The sequence below is a fragment of the Nicotiana tomentosiformis genome, chromosome 5, assembly GCF_000390325.3.
Source record: "Nicotiana tomentosiformis chromosome 5, ASM39032v3, whole genome shotgun sequence".
Taxonomy (NCBI): domain Eukaryota; kingdom Viridiplantae; phylum Streptophyta; class Magnoliopsida; order Solanales; family Solanaceae; genus Nicotiana; species Nicotiana tomentosiformis.
The window spans coordinates 137,151,890-137,162,938 of record NC_090816.1 but is presented as its reverse complement, the minus strand read 5'-3'; the positions used below and the strand labels follow the sequence as shown (position 1 = coordinate 137,162,938).

The window sequence follows — 11,049 nt, the reverse complement described above, 5'->3', positions numbered from 1 at the left end:
TCGGAAAAATAAATGCACTACCGACATTTTGGACCGGTTTTAGGAAGGAATACGATGAAAGGTAAACGTGATATTTGGCTAAAAATCTATGTTGCCTTGTATTATGTCTCGTTATGTATAGGAGTCAACTGAAAGTGATTTGGAAAGTTTGCGTACATATTGAAATAATAACGGAAGAATTTGGAGGAAGTATGACTTTGGTGCCCAGGTTCGCACTAGGCGCCAACCAAAACGCCGTTGACAGCAGGCTAAAAAGTTCACTGTCCAGGTTTGCGCCATGCGCAAAGCGTGATGCCCCAGGGCGGATTTCGTCCTAATTCGCCTGGGACTTGGTGATTTCAATCCTACATGCCCCAACATGTATAAAAAGGGTTATAAGCTTATTTTTGGAGGGAGGGGACGTTTTTAGAGGAACTTTTGACCAAGGGAGAGCACAGAGCTGACGTGGAGGCCGGGTTTCATTTTTCTTCCACCAAACTTAGTAATTTTTATGTTTTTTTGTATGACTTGTTGTTTGGCTACCATGTCTATGTGGAGCTAAATTTCACGTTCTAGGGGTGCGGTTCTTTCACGACAATTGTTATTCGAATATTGATTTTGATTTATTGATTTATCATATTAGTTTATTTATTCAATCCTGCGCTTAATTATTTGATTGCTTGATCACCAACCGAATACTATCTATGAATCTAGAGTTGAACTCGAAAGTGAAAATTCTAGATTGCATATAGGATTGAGTAGGGCAAATTCTTGAACTTGGGCATCGGGGAACGGATTTGCGATTAGGATAGACATATACCCAATTGTCTTGCTTGGTTGATGTACAGGAATTGTAAATGCGTTCTTGTTAGTTCTAATTCCATAGACATATAGGCGTTAGATTAACTTAAACAGGCAAGTAAGAACTAGATAGATTCTTATGAGCAATATTAACCCTGTCAACCAATAAACTAGACAAAATCATTAGTCAATTCAATTGAAGAACACAATAGGAATATTAGATAGCCCGTAACCCTAGATCGTTTTCATCACACTAATAACATACAAAAATCTGTTTTTCCTTTGTTCAGAGTTCATTATTTATTTTCTTTTTATTTTAATTACTTTATAATCAAATACTTTTAGGTTTAATTCTTGTTAAATTAATTAGGATAATCTAATTTAGTTAATAGTTAATCACAAGTCCTCGTGAATTCGACATCCGACTTTCAGTCACTTTATTACTCGACAACCGCAAATACTTGCATGTACGTTTGGCCGCAACAAAAAAACAAACAAATAAAGTACATTTTATATACTGATAGCATATAAAATATATACACAAATACATTAAACAAAAAACAACTGGAAATAACGCTCTTTGAGAAGAAAAGTTAATATGGCATTTGTTTTAGCTGAGTGCACGTGTCGTGTGTACACAAGATTACAATTATGAATGGTCTAGAATTGAGAAAGAGACATAATGAAATACTACCACAAAAGAGAAAAATGGAAAAAGTGAAAGATTGCTTATGTCCTTTCTTTTGGCATATACAAAAAAAAAGATATTACGTAGTATGCAAAATAGTGACAGAGCAAGTTTCAAAATGTATATCTAACTCTACTTGTTTATTGTACATATTTATAATGTCACGAATCCGCGGACTCTTGTGTCCGCCACTGCAAGGTAAATAAAGCTACTCAAACCTAAGATAGCAATATTCAAATAACTATATATGTAAGAACTGAAAAAAGATTCAACAGACAGAAATGTGAAAGACCAGAAATGAATGAGAAGAAATGGCACTGCCAAAAACAGGTGAAGATTCAATGAAATTTTGTGTTCTTGAAAACTAAGAACTAGTAGTCCAATAAACACTTCTCAGTACGGAAACACCATTTTTTGGTATTAAAGATACAACACAAACTCAACAACTCAGAAAAATAACTAGTGCCGAGTTCAACAGCATTCCTTGTCCAAGGGCTGCAATTTATTTGATTTCCTTGGGTTCAAGGGCTGCGATTTCTTTAACAACTTGCGCTTTATCGGCCTCAAACTGCTCGTCCTCTGCAGACAAGAAAAGACGATTAAGGACAATGGTGAAGCATGCTTTCAAAATACGCGGTCTGCTCCTTTTTATTGTGTTTCATACCTTTGTCAGTCTTAAAATCGGCAAAGAGACGAAGTAGTTTGCTTCTGTTAGCAATAAGGATGCTAACAATATCTGGAGGCTTATTGTGATTTGCGGCAAATAGCTGCAAAGCATTCAAAGGTCAGACACAAAGCATTTGACAACGGAGTTAACGAGCTGATATTTAAAAGAATGCCAAAACCACTAGGGTACCTTGAAGACATGAAACGCTTCTATTTGGATACTTTTGCTTGACTCCTGCCAAAGAAGAATTCAGCAATCAACATCGGGTAATAGCGATACCATTTAAGAACATTTGTTAAAGACTCGCTGATGTTAGGATTCTCACGTCAGCTGAAGTGACGAGAAAAGAGCCTTATACTTTCCCATATTTGTAAAACCTACATACTTTATCCTGCAGCATATCTTTGTTCATATGCACAGAAAATGTCTATATCATGGTTTGCAAGGTCAACTAGTAAGTGACACTCTACACCACAGGTTGTTCATTTAAACAATTACCGGTCTACTACTGGGTAGTCACAGAAAAAATTTAGGAGTGGCAGTTTACAACAACAACAAGAACAAACCCAGTGTAATTCAACATGTGGGGTCTGGGGAGGATAGTGTGTACGCATACCTTACCCCTACCTTATGGAGGTAGAGAGGTTGTTTCCGATAGACCCTCGGCTAGGACTGGCAGTTTGAACCTGTAATTTCTGAACCTAACCAGGTATCTCAAGATGTAAAGATACAGTTTTCCATACTCTATAATGGGCGGCTTTAAAGTTGGGATAATGAATTTTGTTTTCCACTTCTTTTTCAATTTTCTAATACATCTTAAAAACGTCGAAGGCGTAACAGTTTTTGGCAGGTAGGTTTGTAATCCAAACTCAACCCACAGACACCCAAAAGTCAAGACTCATAATCTGTTAATATACACGTGGAGGTTTGGCTTTGATCATTCTTGTAGTAACCCGTGTCAACATGTCTAAATTTAACCCAATACCGCATTTTCCACCCATTGATGCATGTCTAACCCTAAACTAGTAACGACAGAAAGGGTATATTGAGAAGCATAGGAAAACCCAGAGAATAGAAAACAAATGGAAGTAACTGCACCTGCAGAACTCTGGCATTGAAAGAGACATGACGAAAGAAAAAACAAACAAAAGTGATAGCAAGTAAGAGGGAAGGTGATCAATACCCTGAGTAGATTCATAAGAATCCTCAAGTTGTCTCTTGAGCTAACATAACGTGTCATCACAGCAGAATTTGAGCGGTCCAACAGCATATCTGCCAAGAGCTGCAACAGTAAAGCAGACATTACAAGGATTTAGAAAGAAGAAATTTTTAAATGTGGGTTCTTCAAAGCTAAACATCACAAGTATCCTGAACATGAAATTTGAGAGACTACTGCCAAAATACATAATGTGCTTAAATATCTACTTATCTTGAAGAAGTAAAAACGACATTATAAGATTTATAAAGAAGAATTTTACAAAGGAGCAGTGCGCTTGAATATGATGTGGCACAAAGAAGCAATTATTCATTTTATTTCTCAGTAGGAACCAAGATAAGTAAAAATGCTATTTGAACTGCCGGAAACTGTCTTCGAAATCACAGGTTCTGCTCCCAATCATGAAAACAATCTACAGAACGATTCCACTGGCATGTGAAAACTCCTAACTTCCTCCTTATTCGTCCTTTTTTGCATTTTTTATTTTTTTTGAATAAGTTGCCAAAATTTTTATTCCTCTAATGGCATAGTGAAAGTGCTAAATATGTACAGTAACAAAAAGTCATAACCGTACTTCACAAAATTCGCACTAATGAAAGGATATGAGTAAACCATATTATTTTATATTTTCCATATTACACCAAAAAGCCAAAAAAGGACAAGCATTTATATATTTAAGCCTATGTAGTGGTTCAGCTTTTCCTTCAAAAATCTTTTATTCCTTTCATCAAAATATAAACCAAAATATACATGACGGAACGATATTCCATATGCTTCTACTGTCTTTTTCACTCTCCCGCCTGACCAGCATGAGAGAGCGTTCTTTACAACATTGGCATAACCCAATTCCATCCACAAAGATTTAGAAATAAACTTCACAACATTGCCACCACACCATGCAGCGGCAAATAAGTAATATTCATCATGCCTCCCAACACAATTAAAAAAAATACAAAACTCCCTTGTTTGCAAAATGTTTATGTCAATCGAGCTTCATGAGTAGCCAGCCAGCAGAAACCAGCCACCGTTAAAGGGGCTTTGCTCCTCCATATAATCTTCCAGAGCCCTTAGTTTACTGCAATCGACGATCATACCACCTTATAGACAGACATAACAGGAAACATTCCAGCCCTTCACTGTTTCATATCTGGTGTGCCTTGTATAGAATAATACCTTCCTACTATTTCCTTCTTAATATGAAAAAGAGGATTCCCTCCCAGTTCTCAACCTAAAATGCACATTAGATATGTATTTTCTAAAGAATTCATAACAAAACAGTAAACGAACATCCCTGAGCGAAGAAAAGGTAAGAAAAGAAAAGAAAGGAAAAGCTCTTCCACAAAATGCAGATAACATTCAAGTCACCAAAACATCTTGTTTGTGTAAGATCTGGAGGATTTAAGGAAAGAAATGCACTTTTTACCTCAATGATTCATAATGTAACATACCAAACTTACACTGAGATTCTTTGCAAAATGTGAGAGATTCCAAAGAAACAAAACTCATGCCCGGAACTATATACTATTCGACAGAATATGTCCACATCAAGAGGGGCCAAATCCCTTACCTTGACAGCTTGTCTTCTAGTGATGTAGTTACTAGACTCAAGCAGCTTTGAGTTATACTCTGTGAAAAACTGAAACCAAACCAGAAGGTGTATAAGTTACCAAAAACATTTCCCAGAACTACTAACAAGTCATTCACAAGCAACCCAAAAAGAACACAAGAAACAGCTATTACAAATGAAAAACAAAATATTCCCTGCAACTTCTGAACATATCTGTGTATCAGTTCACTAACTCCCACTAATGCAAATAAAACAACAGTGGTTCCTTTTATTAATTTTTTTTTTTTTGGGGGTGGGGGTGAGGGGGTGGGGGGTCGGTCTCTGATAAAACAATTGAAAGTTGGAAGTAGTTGATCTGAAAATATCCTTAACCCTCAAAGATGCAAGATAATTTTCAGTTTCCTTTGGATAATTACAATTGATCTTTTCTGTTTTCACCCCTTCCCTCAACTTCAAAAACCTGGATGCAATAGACAAATGGAGCAACAAGAATAAGGTCCACAATTTAGGATTATAATACTATTGCCAACGGGATAATACATTGCCATGAAACACTCAAGAGCGAAAAAGATGACTTTACAATCATGTAATTTTAACAAAGAACTTAATAGTGTAAGCGGAACTAGTACTGAAGAAGTAGCTTGCAAGCATTATGTATATATGTGAAAATAAAGCCACAAGCAGCATAATTCTTCGAAAGAAAAAAATATATGGTTCAAACAATATGCCTGCACACGTTCAATAGAAACACTTCTCAAAATAATTAACTTCCATTACCCAGTCATAATTCTTCGAAAGAAATTCAGCTACTGTTGATTTGTGCCTTGTCAAGAGTTCCTGACCAAGAAATATAAGCCAATCAGGATAATGCCGCAATAGTCATGATAACTTAGTCCCTATGGAACAGCAAAAGCTATAACTTTCCAAAGCCATTTTGTCCCTATGCATTTACTTCTTAAATATTTTCTAATTTTAAGTAGCAAAATGACTTCGCTTTCTGCTTTTTTTCCCAACTTAATGAGGCGTGATAAGGCAAAGGAGAAGCAGACAGACAGTGTGTTTGTTTTACAGTCAATATAAATTGATTAAGTAATGCTCAATGGTCACCACTATAATGACAATAACAATTATGAAAACAGGATTATCTATACGATATTCATTCCAGATTCTTGATCAAGAGCATTCAACCTTAAAAGTGGCAGCAGCATCAGCAGCAATGTCAAAATTTGGCAGCTGAATATAATCGAAAAACTTCTTCATATGCTCAGACTCCAAGACATATCTAAAAACAAAAGAATAAATGTAAGTTCTCAGCAAAAAAGAGCCATACAATAGCACAGAGCTACTTTATTGTTTCTATTCAAGCCTTAAATCAGGGACTAGAAAGAGATTACTGAAAGAAACTAATTACTTCAACGGCAGGTCACGTAAATAAATCTCCTAACACCAACAAAACTTAAAAGGAGCAAAGAAATAATTCTAGACAGTTTTCTAAAAGACGAAAAAACCCATTAAATAGGTTCATGTGGCTTACTTTGCAACACTCTGGTGGCGAATGCACTCCCGCAGCATTGCACCATAATGTAAAGCCATATCTGTATTCTCATAACTAAATGACAAGAGAAAAGGATCAATCAGAAGTCAGCGAACACACGACAAAGAGATTGGCAACAGGAATCCTCATAAACATCTTTTGCACCCACAAAATAACTTCCTAGAAGCTCTCCGACATCAAATGCTTGCAAAAAGGCAGCGGAAAAATACTACCAAAATGGGAAAAAATTTGACTAGCCACGCAGATGACATTTGTAAACATCCAGAAAATACTTACACTTGGACTAATAAATAAAATTAAGGTCTGTGCTAAAATTAATATCTGAATTTAATTTTTGAATTTTGCCATTGCGTAGAGCCGATATTTCTATTGGACCAAAAAAGGAAAGTGTTTCAAACGAAAGAAGATCATGCAGACAAGGGTTAGAAACACACAAAATAATGAATGAAAATAAAGGAATACAAGAACCTTGTTTTTAAATCAGTATAAGGAAAACAAGAACTTCTAGGCCAAAAGTCTATGGATAGAAAATGATTTCTTTTATCCAAATAATCTGACCTAGCTTTCGCATGGATGCAGATTAGAAACCAGTGTCAGAAAAGTAAATGCAAAAACAACTTAAAGAATATGGAAAACTAATAAACAAGAACCATTTGACAATGTAGGACAAAGCCACCACATTTTGAACATGTTGTCGACTGTAGCGTACCCTAATATTAATATGTCCATCAAATCAATGTTTGCTTCCAAGTAATCACAAGCAATCAGCCGAGACTGAACCTGCTGCCTCTGCAGATTTGCTACTACTTGAGTAGCATCTTTGCGGGTCTGTGAAATAGAAACATCATTTTATTATAGAAAAATAAGGAGCAGACAAAAACAAGATTTCAAAAGAGTAACAGGCTTAACAGAAGTGAAAACCCAATTAAAATTGATCAAATAACATGTAGTAGAACCACCTTAAAAATTAGAGAAATTAGAGAACAACCAGATAATACACTCTCGAAACGCAAAAAGAAAACCATACATAAGACCAGCTGACATGACAAGAGTGAGACTATCCGACCATAAGCAACTTTCTGAACTCACAGAAGACGTCAAATTACCTCTAAATTCAAATTGGGAAGACAAGTAATTATCAGCCGGAGTGTGTTCTCTCTGAAGAACTCTTGAGTCAACTGAGCACAAGCCTCAGCGAGAGGCTCGGATTCGCCATTCCCGTAAAGAATAATCTTTAATTCCCGGATTGACTTGCTTAACTCCATCATCTGCGGATATGCAGTTAAGAAGAAAAAGTGTATAACAAACACTATACTAAACATAATCAAGCAAAAGCATAACTCACACTAAAGTGTACTGCCATATATCTATCTCAAATCATAACGAACATATATCAGCTACATTCAAAATAGGGGCATTATCACTGATGATTCAACACACAACTCCAGATCACATATTTGAGAAATCACCTGAGTTCAATTACCAATTCTACTGCATATCACATAAAACTCTTATCCACCGCTTCCATTGTTCACTTAGCAATTGGTGTTATCAACAAATCCACAGAATTAAAAAATAAATTCTGATAACAAGAAAATGAACCAGATCCAAATTGGGTTTACTAAAGCTATCCCATTTGTGAAAATTTTCACAAAGCAAGCTAATTCAAACAATTGAACCAAACCAATCAACTATAAATCCCCTGCATCCGTTCCACAATCAACTATGAATCCCCTGTATCCGTTCCACTCTATTCAGATCACTAATTCATAAGCTAAGCTAATTCAAAAGTCTCACCCCAACAATCAATCAATCATCAACTATTCCACAATTCCAAACTAGTTAGGACAGAAAACATAAATCCTTATATATTTTACACTGTTCGAGTCCCATTTTTCTTCCGATACAAGATAAGAAAGGTAACATTTTTCAATAAGAATCAATTAACTGCATCTCAAACCAAACTAGTTGAGCTCTGCTATATGAATCCTCTGTATCCATTCCACTCCATAGTCCATTCACATCACAAATCCACAACTAAGCCAATTCAAAAGTATCAGCCTAAAAATCAATCAATCACGTCAACTATGCCTCAATTCCAAACTCGTTATCTAGCCATTTTTCCTTTTTTCAAAAATAAGAATAAACATCAACCTTTTCAGGTCATTAATTCACAAACTAAGCCAATTCAAAAATCTCAACCCAACAATAGGCAATCATCAACTAGACCTCAATTCCAAACTAGTTTGAATCGAAGATACAAATAACTATATATTATGCTCTATTGGGGTCCATTTTTCTCCCAATACAAGACACGATAATGCAACAATCAATCAATCAATCATCAACTATGCCTCAATTCCAAACTAGTCAAGATTGGCGACATAAATCCCTATGGATTTCACTCTATTGGAGTCCCATTTTTCTCCCAATACAAGACATTGAGACAAGAAAAGCTAACATTTTTTTTTTGTTGGCAAAAATAAGAATAAAGGTCAAACCTTTTCATCAACTACACCTCAATTCCAAACTAGTGAGAATTAAAGATACATATTTCACTCTATTGGAGTCCCATTTTTCTCCCAATACAAGACATTGAGACAAGAAAACTAACTTTTTGTTTGGGCAAAAATAAGAATAAAGATCAAACCTTTTCATCAACTACGCCTCAATTCCAAACTAGTTAGGATCAACAATATAAATCCTTATATATCTCACTCTATTGGAGTCCCATTTTCTCCCAATACAAGACATTGAGAAAAGAAAAACTAACTCTTTTTTTTTTGGCAAAAATAAGAATAAAGATCAATCATCAACTATGCCACAATTCCAAACTAGTTAGGATCGAAAACATAAATCCCTATATATTTCACTCTATTCTAGTCCCATTTTCTTCCGATACAACATAAGAAAGGTAACATTTTTCAATAAGAATCAATTAACTGCATCTCAAACCAAACTAGTTGAGCTCTGCAATATGAATCCTTTGTATCCATTCCAAACTCCATAGTCCATTCACATCACTTATCCACAACTAAGCCAATTCAAAAGTCTCACCCTAAAAATCAATCAACTACATCAAGAATGCCTCAACGCCAAACTAGTTATTCGGGCGCATTTTTCTATACAAGGAAAGGTATTTTTTTTTTCAAAATAAGAATAAAGATCAGACCTTTTCCGGTCACTATTTCACAAACCAAACCAATTCAAAAATCTCAACCCAACAATCAGTCAATTAATCAAACATCAACTACACCTCAATTCCAAACTAGTTTGAATCGAAGATACAAATCCCTATATATTTTTCTCTATTGGGGGGCCATTCTTCTCCCAATACAAGACACGACAATGTAACAAACAATCAATCAATCAATCATCAAATATGCCTCAATTCCAAACTGGTCACTCTATTGAGGCCTAAATCCCTATATATTTCACTCTATTGGAGTCCCATTTTTCTCCCAATACATAACATTGAGACAAGAAAAACAAACTTTTTTTTGCAAAAATAAGAATAAAGATCAAACCTTTTCATCAACTACGTCTCAGTTCCAAACTAGTTAGGATCAACAATACAAATCCCTATATATTCCACTCTAATGGAGTCCATTTTTCTCCAAATATAAAGACATTAAGACAAGAAAAGCTAACATTTAATGGCAAAAATAAGAATAAAGATTAAACCTTTTCATCTTTTTTGGTCTCGCGAGTATCAGGAGCACGCTCAAGGAACATAAGAAGATCACGAGTCTGACGAACAAGGTCAACTGGAGTCTTTGGTTTAGACTTGAATAACCCCTTCATCTTTGCATCACCAGCAGCACTAAAGCTATTCTCCCTAAACGACGTCGCAGAAACAGCTGCAGTTGATGGAATAGGGGACGAGAGCCTCTGAACCACAACTGATTGTGGTTCCGATGAGGCTCTGCCCCCTTTCCCTCCTGATGATAAACAGCTTCCTATTTTGCCTTTATTTTTACACCAAAAACACTGTGTATCAATTACAGTTGAATTCTGTTACAGTTCTTCAATGGCTTTAATATGGGTTCTCTTTTTACGTTTATTTTTTGGGGGGGGGGGGCAAGATTTTGTGTATTTTTCTATGGGGTTTGTGAGTTGGATTTGGGGAAGACAATAATAATTTGATCTTTGATTTGATCTATGATGGGGTTCAGTTGAGTAGTTCAAATTGTGTCGACAAGTATTTGTTGTTTTCTCCTATGGCTAAATTCCTATTCTTATTACTTTTTTTTTTTTGTTAACATATACATTTCCTCTTTACATTTTTCTCTTTTTTCTACCAAAATATCACCTATATAAGTTCTAATTTGACCTTTTAGTTTTTTCTTAAATATTTGATATTCGGAATTAATGATCCGATTAATCTGAATTCATGGATAGGGACTAACAAAGGAAAAACATTCCCTATTTAGAATTTATCTATTCTCAAAACTTAAATCTAAACCTTGAGTTAAAATTTGATGAATTTCATCCATCATATTACATATGTTGACTTTTAGTTCTCATTATAATTTTTTATATGTTTTCTTTTATCTAAAATACCAGTATATTATTG

At 35.2% G+C, this 11,049-nt stretch overlaps 1 protein-coding gene across 1 annotated transcript; it reads right to left on the bottom strand.

The window, feature by feature from the left end:
* Window positions 1–1,766: 1,766 nt before the first annotated feature.
* Window positions 1,767–10,683, bottom strand: LOC104118887 (putative MO25-like protein At5g47540). The gene is made up of 11 exons (XM_009630267.4): window positions 10,158–10,683; window positions 7,580–7,741; window positions 7,183–7,301; window positions 6,453–6,527; window positions 6,107–6,200; window positions 5,696–5,755; window positions 4,919–4,987; window positions 3,319–3,417; window positions 2,325–2,369; window positions 2,133–2,235; window positions 1,767–2,047 (listed from the first exon to the last, which is right to left on the bottom strand). The coding sequence occupies exons 1-11, from the start codon at window positions 10,275–10,277 to the stop codon at window positions 1,971–1,973; spliced, it is 1,023 nt and encodes a 340-aa protein (XP_009628562.1). The 5' UTR covers window positions 10,278–10,683; the 3' UTR covers window positions 1,767–1,970.
* Window positions 10,684–11,049: the final 366 nt, after the last annotated feature.